At 37.5% G+C, this 14,780-nt stretch overlaps 1 protein-coding gene across 2 annotated transcripts; it reads right to left on the reverse strand.

Moving 5' to 3' along the window:
* Positions 1-11,642: 11,642 nt before the first annotated feature.
* Positions 11,643-12,685, reverse strand: LOC121977292 (CRIB domain-containing protein RIC2-like). 2 transcript variants are annotated; one of them, XM_042529881.1, is made up of 2 exons: positions 12,263-12,685; positions 11,643-12,186 (listed from the first exon to the last, which is right to left on the reverse strand). In XM_042529881.1, exons 1-2 carry the CDS (start codon positions 12,402-12,404, stop codon positions 11,810-11,812), a joined length of 519 nt encoding a protein of 172 aa, XP_042385815.1. In that variant the 5' UTR covers positions 12,405-12,685; the 3' UTR covers positions 11,643-11,809. The 2 variants fall into 2 exon arrangements, with proteins under 2 accessions (XP_042385815.1, XP_042385816.1); XM_042529882.1 differs by having other exon boundaries at positions 12,269-12,676.
* Positions 12,686-14,780: the final 2,095 nt, after the last annotated feature.

Consider the following 14,780-nt stretch of genomic DNA (forward strand, 5'->3'; position numbering starts at 1 on the left):
ATCATGCTTTTGGCATTGAGATTGTATGCACATAGTAGGCTCAGACCATAAACACACATTTCATCAAACAATAAACATGCAAATAAATAGATTAAACAAAAAGATGTTGGCATATCAAAAGGGTTACTCTATACATTCTAGAATCAAGAGAATTACTTCATAACAAGAGAATTACACACCAAAGATAAAAAAAATATTCAACAGTCAAAATAGAAATTAGAGATAAAGAAATGTTTAGGAAGAATATTCTCGGTGTCTTCGGATGAATTCCACGTTCAGGTGGTGGACGGATCATCACGATGACTCTTCGAATGGTGGCTCTAGGGTTTTTGATCTTGGGAAAGCCCTCTCCTAAGGAGGGGATGAAGTCCCCTAGTTCAAGATGAGTCCAACAATGGTTTACTTGACACTTTTATACTCCCCCTGAAGCTTTCTAGATATGTAGGTTTACATGGTTCCACCAAAATATATTTTTCGCTCCTTAGACCTAGTTTTCTCGGGTTAGACCCTGAATGCAAGTTATATATATTGAAAGTATCTATATTTTTATAGATGGTACGACATATGGCTCAAACTGAGCGAAAGTTATGGTCGATTGAAGTTTGGTCCATAGTGCAGTCCAGAGGCTAACACCACCTGTGTTCGCCAACACAAGTACCCATGTTTAATTCGGTAAAATGCCATTTTTGACACTGGTTATGCTGGTTAACATGGATGGTTATGGTGGCTCTGTTGGGGGGGGGGGGGGGGGGGGCTTTGGTGTTGTTTTGCGATCGATTTAGTATGAACACGTTTGTGTCATGGGACATTATCGAAGCGTGTTCCTTGATTAAAACTTCATTTTGATCTTTCAAATTCATTTTCTTCATGGACGCTTCATGTGTTCAGCTCGATAATGAGGCTCAATGATGAGTGTTGGTGCGGTTAGCACTGACGGTCTAATTTAGGTTTTGATGAATGACAAAGTAGGTTAAGTTAGTTTCATAGTGATCTAACACTTTGACGAAGTGTGTAGGAGAAGCCCAGCTAGGTTGACGGGTTAACCGGATAGTTGGCATGAAACCCAGCTAGGCCGACGGGCCGACCGGATAGCTGGCACGAAGCCCAGCTAGGTCGACGGACTGACCTGATAGCTGGCACAAAGTCCAGATTGGTCGACGAGCTGACCGGATGTTTGGCACGAAGTCTAGCTAGGTCGACGGGCTGACCTGATAGCTGGCACGAAGTCCAGACGGGTCAACTGGACGTCTGGCAGGTAAGTTAATGTTGGTTGCTACTCGGAAAACCTAGAGGTTCCACTGTACAAAATTTTTGTACAAAGGTCTGAACCTTTTCCTAGCTACCATGTGTTCTTTTAAATTAAATTTTGGATCGCCTGCGGAACTTAACACGTTTGATCCAAAACTTAATCTATTCGTTCTTTTAGGTTTTGACTTGGGTCTCCTGCGGAACTTAACACGTTCGACCCAAATCACCTTAAGTTATTAATTCCATTAAATATTAATTTCCATAATTGGTTTCCAGTACTGACGTGGCGAGGCACATGGCCTTCTCGGATATGGGAGCAACCACCACCGACTAGACAAAACCTTTTATGAAAAGCTAATATTTAATTTCCTAAAATAACTTTAGGTTAACCGAAAAGAACAATCAAATCACAAGGAAAAAAAAATAAAACAAAAGAACACAACATCGAAAAACATATTCGAAATACTAGAATCGCATGCCTCTTGTATTTGGTATTATTTCCAAAAATAACTAGTATGATGCGGAAAGAAAAATTACTAGTTATACCTTTTAGAAAGACCTCTTGATCTTCTACCGTATTCCTCTTCTAACCTCGGACGTTGTGTGGGCAACGATCTTCCGAGATGAGAAACCACCAAAGCACCTTCTTTTCCTTTCTTCAAATTTCGGCCAAGCACAAAGCTTCCAAAAGATGAAGATCTTTTCCACCAACCAAGCTCCAAGGGATGTAAGCTTTCTCTCCTTCTTCCTCAAGCTAGATCCGGCCACCAATTAAAACTCCATGAGCATGAAGAGGTTCGGCCACAAAGAGAAGAAGAAGAGAAGAAGAAAGGGCCGGCCACACCACCAAGGAAAAGAGAGAGAAAAATAGAATAGAGTCCTTAGCCTTGAAGTCTCCTCTACCCCTCTTTTATAATCCTTGGTCTTGGCAAATAAGGAAAATTTAATAAAAACTTCCTTAATTCTTTTGCCATTGAAAAGGAAAATTTATTTAATTAAAAATAATTTTTCTTTTCAATTTGTAATGGCCGGCCACACCAAGAAATCTCCAAGCAAATAAAATTTTAAACACCAATTAAAACTTCCTTATTTGCTTCCGGAAATTTATAAAAATTTCTCAATAATTTTTATCCCTTCATGATTGGTTTATAAAAAGAAAATTTAATAAATTAAAATCTTTCTTTTAAACATGTGGATAAAAAGAAAGTTATCTCTATAAATTAAAATCTCTTTTAATCTACAAATAAGGAAAGATATCAAATCTTTTCTTAATCTTTTGTAGAAACTTATAAAAGAGAGTATTTAATTTTAAACTCTCTTTTAAATCATGAACATGATTAAAAAGGAAAGTTTTTTTAAAATTTAAAATCCTCCTTTAATCAACAAATAAGGAAAGATTTTAAATTTTAAACTCTCTTTTAAACATGTAGATGATTTACAAATAAGGAAAGTTTTTACCAAAAATTAAAACCATCCTTTTAAACTACAAATAAGGAAAGAGATTAATCTCTTCTCTTAATCTTTTGTAGAAAGCTATAAAAGGAAATTTTTAATTTTTAAATTCTCTTTTAAAATCATGATATCCACATAAGAAATAATTTTAATAAAAATCCTTTTTAATATTCTAGTGGCCGACCACCTAAGCTTGGGACCCAAGCTTTGGCCGGCCACCTACATGACTCATCCACTTGATCTTGGCCGGCCCTATCTTGGGTTCCAAGCTAGCTTGGCCGGCCCCATTGGATGGGTAAGAAGGTGGGTATGCGGTGGGTATAAATCTCTATATACTAGAGGCTACGATAGGGACCGAGAGGAGGAATTGGTTTTGGTCTCCCGATGAAATTAAGCATCCCGTGTTCGCCCCGAACACACAACCTAATTTCATCAATAATAATTCATTCCACTAAAGAACTATTATTAAACTACCGCACCAATCCTAAATTACATTTTGGGCTCCTTCTTATTATGAGTGTGTTAGTCTCCCTGTGTTTAAGATAACAAATGTCCACTAATTAAGTAAGTTACTGACAACTCACTTAATTAATATCTAGCTCCAAGAGTAGTACCACTCAACTTCATCGTCATGTCGGACTAAGTCCACCTGCAGGGTTTAACATGACAATCCTTATGAGTTCCTCTTGGGGACATTCTCAACCTAGATTACTAGGACACAGTTTCCTTCTATAATCAATAACACACACTATAAGTGATATCATTTCCCAACTTATCGGGCTTATTGATTCATCGAACTAAATCTCACCCATTGATAAATTAAAGAAATAAATATCAAATATATGTGCTTGTTATTATATTAGGATTAAGAGCACACACTTCCATAATAACTGAGGTCTTTGTCCCTTTATAAAGTCAGTATAAAAGAAATGACCTCTAATGGTCCTACTCAATACACTCTTAGTGTACTAGTGTAATTATATAGTTAAGATAAACTAACACCTAATTACACTACGACCTTCCAATGTTTTGTTCCTTTCCATCATGGTCGTGAGCTACTGTTTATAATTTATAAGGTACTGATAACATGATCTTCTGTGTGTGACACCACACACCATGTTATCTACAATATAAATTAATTGAACAACTACATTTATCGCAAATGTAGACATTTGACCAATGTGATTCTTATTTCTAGATAAATGTTTATACCAAAAGCTAGGCTTTTAGTATACACTCTAACAGTTAAGGTAAGTCACTGGAGGGGAGTGACTTGGTGAGGACGCGTTCCCCGTTCGAGGGAACAGTAGGCGTCGATCCAACTTAGAATCATTTCGGAAATCTAAGTTGAGATCGTGACTAGATTCCGGTCTCGGTGAGACGGAATCTAATTACTACTCTTTTACTATAATTATGCTAAATTCTATTTTGCAGGGTAGTTTAGCTTTTATTTTGCCTCGGACTAACACTTTCTTGATCGGTCCGGGTGCCCGGAAGGCAAAAGTTATCCTGACAGCTAGGCGAGCGTTGATTGGACGACCGACATCACGGTCCAGGTGCCCGGAAGGGATCTGGGCGCCTGGAGCATGCCTATAAAAGAAGGCCTCCATGGAGCATCAAAAACAAGAACTTCTTCTACGATTGCTCCATTACGCTTTGCTCCTGCGACCTACGAAGCCTCTTCTACAACCTGTGCTCTATTTTCTTTTCTCTGTTGTTGGCATTGTATTGTTTTATTCTTGTACTTACATTTGTAACATCTTACAAATTATTTGTGATTACCCAATGAAAGCACTCGACGAGTGTGGTCCTTGGAGTAGGAGTCGACGAAGGCTCCGAACCAAGTAAAAATAATTTGTGTTAGCATTGTCATTCGTATTTTCGCTGCGTACTTAATTCGAAATTTGAAATCGCTATTCACCCCCCCCCTCTAGCGAGCTCTACGATCCAACAATGAGGCATGACTAGCCCATGTTGAGCTTGTTGGTGCAATCGACCTCTAGGATTTCGATGTTTGATAATGTACCTAAGTCTAATCAGTTTGACCAAAGGTTGATCCAAATAGGACTGCATGTTTGGAAAAGATAAGTTTAGTCAAGACTATATGACTAGCAAGGGTAAGACAGGTGAGAAGTCTACTAAGTAACTGTTGGAGTGTATACTGAAAGCCTAAGCTTTGTAAACATTCATTATGAATAAAGAATCACATTTGGTCAAATTGTCTACATTTAGTTGTAGTTGTTCAATTAATTTATACTGTAGATAAAATAGTATGTAGTGCCACATGCAGAAGATAATGTTATCAGTACCTTATAAATTATAAACAGTAGCTCACGACCAAAATAGAAAGGAACAAACCATTAGAAGGTTGTAGTGTAATTAGGTATCAGTTTATCTTGACTGTATAATTACACTAGTACACTTAGAGTGTAATGAGTAGGACCATTTGAGGTCGTTTCTTTTATACTGACTTTATAAAGAAACAAAGACCTCGATTATTATGGAAGTGTGTGCTCTTAATCCTAATATAATAACAAGCACATATATTTGATATTTATTTCTTTAATTTATCAATAGGTGAGATTTAGTTCGATGAATCAATAAGCCCGATAAGTTGGGAAATGGTATCACTTATAGTGTGTGTTGTTGATTATAGAAGGAAACTGTGTCCTAGAGATACTAGGTTGATAATGTCCTCAAGAGGAGCTCATAAGGATTGTCATGTTAAACCCTGCAGGTGGACTTAGTCTGACATGATGATAAGGTTGAGTGGTATTACTCTTGGATTAAGATATTAATTAAATGAGTTGTCAGTAACTCACTTAATTAGTGGACATTCGATATCTTAAACACAGGGAGACTAACACACTCATAATAAGAAGGAGCCCAAAAATGTAATTTGGGATTGGTGTTGTAGTTCAATAATAGTTCTCTAGTGGAATGAATTATTATTGATAAAATTAAGTTGTGTGTTCAGGGCGAACACGGGATGCTTAATTTTATCGGGAGACCAAAACCAATTCCTCCTCTCGGTCCCTATCATTGCCTTTTATTTATAGAGTACTATACCCACCTATACCCACTTTCTATACCCACCTAATAGGGGCCGGCCAAGCTAGCTTGGGAACCAAGCTAGGGCCGGCCTAAGCATCCCTAGCTTGAACCCAAGCTAGAGGGGCCGGCCATATTAAATTAAAAAGGATTTTAATTTTAATTTTTATTATGTGGAAGATATAATTTATTAAAGAGAATTAAAATTAAAATATCTCTCTTGTAAAAGATCTACAAAAGATTAAAGAAAGAGATTAAATCTCTTTCCTTATTTGTAGATTGGTGAGATATTTTATTTTCTCTTTAAAAATTATTCACATATTGTTAAATTAAAATTATAGAAATTTCTTTTTATCAATCATGAAGAGATTTTTGAAGAGAAATTTTATTTTTAAAATTTCCGGAAACAAATTAGGAAGTTTTAATTTGTTGATTAAAACTTGTCTAATTTATTTCTTTTGATGTGGCCGGCCAATATTGTTTTAATTGGAAATTTTATTTTATTTTTCTCAATTAAATCATGTCAAGGAAATTAAGGAAATTTTATTGTAATTAAATTTCCTAATTTGCCTAGGCCAAGGAATATAAAAGAAGGGGTGGGGGTGCCTTCATGAGAGACAACCTCTATTATTTCTCTCCCTCTTTTGTTCCTTGTTGTGGCCGGCCATCATCATCCTCTCCCTCTCTTCCTCTTGTGGTGGCCGAAACATCCCTATTGCTTGGAGTTTTTGTGGAGGCCGGATACTACTTAGAGAATAAGAAGAAGAAGGAGAGAAAGCTAGCATCTCTTGGAGCTTGGTTGGTGTTTTGATCTTCTTCCTTGGTGAAGCTTCCTTGTTGTGGCCGAACCTAGCTAGGAGGAGAAGAAGGTGGTTGGTGGTTTCTCATCTCGGAAGATCGTTGCCCACACAACGTCCGAGGTTAGAAGAGGAATACGGTAGAAGATCAAGAGGTCTTTCTAGAAGGTATAACTAGTAGTTTTTCCTTTTCCGCATCATACTAGTTATTTATGGAAATAATACCAAATACAAGAGGCTTACGTTCTAGTATTTCGAATATGTTTTTCGAAGTTGTGTTTTTTTTTCTATTTTTCCTTGTGATTTGATTGTTCTTTTCGGTTAACCTAAAGTTATTTTAGGAAATTAAATATTAGATTTCTATAAAAGGTTTTGTCTAGTCGGTGGTGGTTGCTCCCATATCCAAGAAGGCCATGTGCCTCGCCACGTCAGTACTGGGAACCAATTATAGAAATTAATATTTAATGGAATTAATAACTTAAGGTGATTTGGGTCGAACGTGTTAAGTTCCGCAGGAGATCCAAGTCAAAACCTAAAAGAACAAATAGATTAAGTTTTGGATCAAACGTGTTAAGTTCTGCAGGCGATCCAAAATTTAATTTAAAAGAACACATGGTAGCTAGGAAAAGGTTCAGATCTTTGTACAAAATTTTTGTACAGTGGAACCTCTAGGTTTTCCGAGTAGCAACCAACAGTAACTAATCTTAACTGAAGGTTAAACAAGGGGAAGTCCTGGTGAGTGAAGCTAGATCATAGTGAGTGAAAGTCCTAATGAGTGAAGCTAGATAGTGGAAGTCCTGGTGAGTGAAGCGGGGGTATAGTGAGTGAAGCTAGGTGGTGGAAGTCAAGGTGAGTGAAGACGGATCCTAGTGAGTGAAGCTAAATAGTGGAAGTCCTGATGAGTGAAGTCAGGCCCTAGTGAGTGAAGTTAGGTGGTGAAAATTTTGGTGAGTGAAGTTAGACAATGGAAGTCCTAGTGAGTGAAACTGGACTACCCTAGGGGCAGGTAACCTTAGGTAATGAAAAGTCTTGGAGGAGTGAACTCCAAGCATGTATGATCGACTAGTTTCCGGTCAACCATACACGGTCTACCGAACTAGCGAATTATTAATAATGTTTTTTCTTTACTATCTATTGTGCTAACTTAGTGTTGTAGGTAAGTCTTAGTGAATCAACTTAGTCAAATACTAAGCAAGACAAGAGAAAGTCCAAATAAGTCTGGAAGACTAGATATTTGGCAGGTAAGTGGAGGTAAGCACTGGAGGAGAATGTTTCAGTGAGGATGAGTCCCAATTAGGGACTTTAGGAGTAGGCCCAATTTAGGTCCATTTTAGAAGCTTAAATTGAGATCGTGACTATATCCTATTCTTGGAAAGACAAGGTCTAATTAATGCTTATTTTTATTGTGCTAATTTCATTTTACAGGATATACTTTGTTTTCTTAGACTAACACATTTTACAAGATGAAATGAGCAAATTCAGTCTCGGGTGAACAGTACCCGATGCGCCTTCAACCACATGGAAGGCGCCTTGAGATGGGTGATGGAAGACACCTTGGATAGCCTTGAGGCGCCTTTGGTCGGATAAGGCAGAAGACTTCGTCAATGATAAGAGCCAATATTTGGGGGATAAAATCTTGGGGTTGAAGGCGCCTTCCATTGGCTTGAAGGTACCTTCAATGCTCAATAAAAGAGAGTTTTGGCCAGTGCATTCTACGCAACTCTGTTGGGACCTTGATGCCCGCTAGAGGGGGGTGAATAGAGTCTCACCCAAAAAGTCGCTTCTTACAATGTTTAGTACGCACAGCGGAATACAAAAACAAATACTAACAATAGAAAGTAAACCTAACACGTTGATTTAACGTGGTTCGGAGATAAAGCTTCTACTCCACAGTTGCCCGTAAAGTGGACGATCCCGATCCGTCGGTGGATGATTCTCCGGAGAATTTTCGGCTAGCTCACGTAGCTTCTTGTGGGTGGAGAAACCTCGCCACAACCTCGTACAAGCACGCTAGATTACTTGGGCACTTGGAGACTCTAATTAGGGTTAACCACCACTAATTTCGTCAACCTTGGCCAAGCATCCAGAGCTCTATTAAATAGAGCTTGGGAGAAAAATCCCTACTGTTTTCCCCGCCACTAGTTGACTGGTACAACAATCAGTCGACTGGTCTTAAGTGAAATTCGACCGTTACAAGCCAACGGTCGGCTACCAGTCGACTAATGAAAATACCAGTCGACTGCTACAGTAACACTACAGTACTGCTACAGTAACGCTACAGTACCCCCTAATACTGGGATTTGCCCCCCCCCCCCCCCCCCCGAGTATATTCACTCAGCACTTGTCTTCGCCCGACCAACCTGGACCTAGCCTTCTAGCTTCCTCCATCAGTCTTGCATCGCTTGGATGCCTCCCCATCCTTCACGCCTTGTCTTCTGGAGCTTCCATCGGCCTTGTCATTGTTGTTGGATCTTCCTTTGCCAAGAGGTTGCGCCTCCGGGACTACATGCTTGGACTTACACCGCCAAGACTTATCATTGAACTTTCCTCCTTTGCCAAGATCACACTTGGACTTTCCTTATTGTACCTGTATCATGCACACTCACAATGCATATCAAATACAACAATAAACCTAACTTAAACCTTTGCCCAAACATCAAAACTTGGGGTCACTAGATTGCTCCAACAAACTCTTCTACAAGCCTTTGTGCAACCGTTCGATGATTCGATCACTCCAACTTCGTGTTGTTGCTCTGCTATGACTTTGTTGCGTTTGACTACTACTGAGAAACCGTCAAACACCAAGCTCAATTCGTTAAATCTACAAGTGTTGGATAACGAAGTTTCTTTGTGTATTTAATTACTGCATAAAGGAAAGTGTAGCTTGTTACACTTATCTTATGCTTTTTATTGTACTTGATTTCCTCTTCTGACAGTTCTGGAAGAGGTATTTAGTAGATTACCCATCAATAGTATTGGTATCCCGTGGTAGTTTTGGTATGATCAACTAAGTTAAGTTAGGTCTTGTGTTTATTTGATGTCTTGTGTCTGAGTGTGCAGGAACTTAGGAGCACAAAAAGTTGAGCGAAAGATGCAACTAGCAAGAAGGACGTTATGGGAGAGAGTCGACGGGCTCGGTGCGTCCGAGGGATGAGGTGCTGTGGAAGAGTACGCTGGCGGACGAAAAGGAAGCCCGCAACATATTTTGAGGTACGAAAAATCGGAGTGAAAGCTTGCTTGAGGAGAATGCCGAAAAATGAGTTTCGGTGAGCTCTATTCTGGATGGCCCAAATCACTCAAGTGAACGGAGCCGAAATGGAGGAGAATTGGACAATCAACAAGAGGTTGACTATCCAGGCACCCAGACCCCTTGGGCACAGGCTAGGGCGCCTCCTCGACGCACCGTATTTGGCGACTGGTCAGAGCATAACGATTCTACAGAGCCTTTTTCTGTCATATTCTTCATCTTTCTTGGCCGTAGGAGCACGATCATATTGTTGGACATAGCCAGAGAATGCTCCTTGCTCCAACTTCATATTCCAAAGGGATTATGCTCCATTTTGCTATGAAAATATTTCCTATCAATGAAAATAAGCAAAGAGTAGTTCTCCGAACTAAAAGTAACAAAATGAAGCATACAAGATGAAAACATTAAATATATGGGTATAAAATGGGATAAGATGTGCATTAAATTATGATAAAACCCTATATAAAATACGCTCATCACTTTTCTTGCTTTGGATTGCCCCTTGTTTGATTAGAAATACAACAACACTTCTTCCTCAACCCTCCAAGAACTGGCAACTTCAAAACATCACGAAACTCCCTTTTCTAGAGTTTCTCTTGGATTGGAAAATACCTCCTAATCGATTGGTCTTACCCTCAATTGACTGCCATGTACAATTTGACCGTTCAAACCTATAAAATGACTCTTTTTCACCTGACCAATTGATTAGTGAGTCATATCAATCGATTGACAGATTCTAATTTATTGTTCCAATTAATTCAAAAGCTTCTGTTCTCGGATCAAACATTGCCTAATTGATTGTCCAATCGATTCCGACATCTTTTGTGCTTCATGAAAAAACTCTCAATCAATTACATTAATCAATTGTTTTGGGTCAATCGATTACACTAATAGATTGCACAATCATAAACTCTAAATCTGAGTTTAGGGTTCCTTTGCCCAACCCTAAATTCATCCATGACTCGTTGGGACTTTCATTATCTAGTATCCAATCAATCTTGAACTACAGGACTTCTTCACTAAATGTTCATCAACCTTTGACTCATTTGGACTTTTCATCTCATGCTAAGAGTACGGTTCTCCATGAACCACTTGAATTGAAGACTCAATAATATTCAAATTAGAACCAAGCTCAAGCTAATTTAAACCAAACTCAAACTTATTAAAAAAACACAACAAATCAAACTCCAACCATTTTAACAATTTAGATCATTTTATAATCTCCATTCAAGTTAACTCAATTACCTTATCAAATAATAAAATTTCAACATCATAATTTTTTCTGCCATAATAGGCAGCTTCAATAGGTGGTCCGAGCTGTTTGTCACTTGACATTGACATTCTCAAATTGGCTCGACAATGAATGTCAAATTATCCGTCACAAAGACGATATTTCCAATCACCACACAATTCCTCCTTCACTTTCTTCCCTATTTCGTACTTGCATGTCCTCCGTTTCCAGATTTTTCCCCCTTCGTTAATCCATCTCTCCAGTTAATACGAGCATTGTTTATTTCAGTGCGTGCGGTGGTCGGAAGCACAGATCAATTACTCCTCGAGAAGACGAATCATGTCAGGGCATGGGCCAGTCCAGGTTTGGTAGGCGACACTGTCGCTTTGCATCACGAGCAAAGATAACGATGGCATGGCGTTAAATTTTATCAGTCCTCTGTCAGATAACTGGCGATAAATAAAAATAACAACCGAGTAAACGATATCTCGGGCGATCTAGCTAGCTAGTTCTTCTTCTGTTTCCAAATTTGATTCACCACAAAAGACACAGGCCTGTGTTCCGCATCCCAACAAGAATAGCTAGCATGTGAACTAAAATCAATCAAGGTCTCAGAGAAATTAACTAGCTAGAAAATTGTTATCGGTTTCTCATACTGATACAGAAAGCTATACATGCTCAGATGCCCCCTCTCAATCACCCTCAACTACAGCAGCGGCTTGGAAGAAACACAAAGCCCCAAAACAAAAGGAACAAGGCGACAACAAACAAATTAACTGCGCCTCAGTGAAGCCATGAGCCATGGGGACCATGTGGTGGTGGTGGTGGTGGAGGAGCACCTGCTTGTGCAGCCATGGCCAGCTCAAACTGCTTCATCGAGAAGGAAGGAAGAGGAAGGAACTCCGGGGGCGCCGTGTCCCAGCTACTCTTCTTGTTGCTCATGGTGTGGCTGAGCCCATCCAGGCCTATGTGAGCGACGTGCTGCACATCAGTCGGGAACCCAATCTCCATCTCCATCTCCTCCTCCTCCTCCTCCGACTCCTCGAACACGAAGTAGTGGGATAAGCTCTTGATGCTCTTGGCCAGCTTCTGGAACCCCGATGCGATGCTGGGCGGCCGCGGAAACGGCAGGACGTTGAAGGAGTTCCTTGGCTTCCCACCTTCAGTAGAGCCACAATGAACAATTAGAGGTCACGAACAATATAATAACAAAGACAACAAGAATTTCTATACGACTAGTACTCGGTGTCGGCGCTGGAGCTGCTGTCTCAGCTCGACCTTTCTTCGACTGGTTCTCACAGACTGCAACGCTGGATTGAGAGACGCAGCCAACGGAGAAGGGAAGGATGACGAACCGATCCATTCGTCTTTCTCTCATTGCACCATAAATTGTGTATGGCAAGTAACAGATGTACAAATATAGTGTGAGGTAGGGAGGGGGAGAAAAATAAAGAAAGAAGATGTTTGGTGGCTATGGCATAAAAAAGATGAGTTCCCCAGTGGATTTGTTATATTGGAACTAGAGGTGGTGTTGATTTGTTGTATTGGTGCTAGAGGTAGTGTTGGCTAGCTTTATCAGCAGGAATGAATGATTTCAGATGTAAGAGTTACCCAAGTTTGGTGCGTGAGGAAGAGAGGGTCAAAGGGGTTTTATGGAGTGGGTTGGGTTGGTTGGTCTAATACGTACAAATGTTGGCCACCATCTTCTTTTGTGGGTTGGAAACTCCTTGGTGTACAACCGAGAAGTTATTATTTGCTTTCCAATTGTATGAAATTAGTGCGAGCTAAAAGTTCAATTAAATCGAATCGAATTGAATTCAATTTGATTTTTTTTTTGTTTTTTTTGGATTTTGATTTATTTGATTAATTGATTCAATTTTGATTCACATTAAAAAAAAATTCATGATTACATGATTATAAAAAAAATTCTTAATTCAATAATTAATTGATAGTTTATCAATTTGGTTTATTTGTTTTTTATTAAAAAAAATTAATTTATTGATAAAATTCAATTTTAATGGAATACTCATTACTTTAACATGAACTGAACAAATAGTTTTAACTTCTTAGAAAGCTTAGTTATGAAAAACCTTTTTAATATTTTTCATTTCAGGGAAATCAATTTACCTTTGCCCAGAGTCAAATGTGAGGTCTATATCAAAAATTTTCTTGGAATTTGAAGTAAAAACTTGAATGCTTTCAATGAACTCAAGACCCCCGTTTACTAAACAGGAGTTCTAACCAACTGAGCTATAAAAGCAGTATGAATTGATTATTTCAAGTTTTATAAATTAGTAAAACTAAACGATTCAACAGAAGCAAAATTCAATAAATTGTGAAATAAATAAAAAAGTTATTTGATTACATTATTAAAAAAATAGTTAATTTGATAATTAATTGATATTTTATCAATTTAATTTATTAAATTTTTATTTATTTTTTAAAAAGATAATTTATTTAATTTTGATTAATTTGATTCAATTCGATTGATAAAATTGGATTTTAATAGAATACTCATTCCTTTGACATGGAGTGAAAACATAGTTTTCACTCCTAGAAAGTTATTGTTAAAGTAGTTCGGAAAAATCTTTTTAATATTTTTCACTTTTAGAATTTAAAAGAACGAAGAAATTTGGCATTCAGGGAAATCAATTCGGACTCTCATATCTTCTATCTAATTCAACTAAGACATAATAAAATGGCCTATGTTCTGATGATCAAAAAAATTTACTAAAGTTGAATCGTCATCTTTGTATTTTCAGATTTATCTAATGATTTATGGAATGAAATTGATATCTTCTAATGCTAACTATAGATATGCCACCGAATGTATATAAATTTTATATCGATATCATCTTAATTCTAAATATTCATGATCTCACTTATAAATCTCTCCAGAGATTATGAAAGATATTTCATCAAAAATATTCAAAAGCTCAATGCATTAATTATTTTGAGTATTATAAATTAGTGAAATGAATAAAAAAAACGCATATGAATTTTTCGTATATTTCTCCCTTAAAACTATTTTTCTATTGGACAGCTTTTGGAATCCCGCGGTTATGATAATCGGCCACGGAAATGAAAGGATGTTCAAGGAGTTTCAAAGACAACAAGAATTGCTATACCGCTAGTACTCGGTGTCGACACAAATAAATCAATGATTGAATTTAAAAATTCTATTATTAAAAAAATTTAATTTCGGCTAAATCTTCTATAATAATGTTATTGTAAAAAATAATTTGATTAATTTAATTTTCGATCAAATTAATTAATATTTTATCAATTCGGTAAAATTTAATCCGTTAGATTAACATTAAAAAAATTTAATTTATTCAATTCAATTAATTCGGTTCATTCCATTTTAATCAAACTCTTAATCCCAATTAAATTAATGATGTTGATATTTCTCTTAAATAACGCATCAATATCATAAACGTCATAAATTTTTTCTCTGAAATCAATCTAAGATATGAAAATCATTGGTCCACTTCAGAAGGGTGAAAAAGGAACACCGCAAGCCACCTTAAAAACAAATACCAACTGCTGACAAATTTCTTTAACAGAAATTTTCTCAGAAGTTAAATCTAATAGTCATGTATTTTTTTCACTCAGTGTTACAAACTATCTCTGTTCAATTTCATTATTATTGATAAGGAGCAACAGAGCAAGTTTTATTGCTTCCTATTATTTCCTATCCCTTGGTCATTTGATTAAAATTAAATAAATGATTTACTCTTTTCTAGAACTTTGG

Source organism: Zingiber officinale, chromosome 4B, assembly GCF_018446385.1.
Source record: "Zingiber officinale cultivar Zhangliang chromosome 4B, Zo_v1.1, whole genome shotgun sequence".
Classification (NCBI taxonomy): domain Eukaryota; kingdom Viridiplantae; phylum Streptophyta; class Magnoliopsida; order Zingiberales; family Zingiberaceae; genus Zingiber; species Zingiber officinale.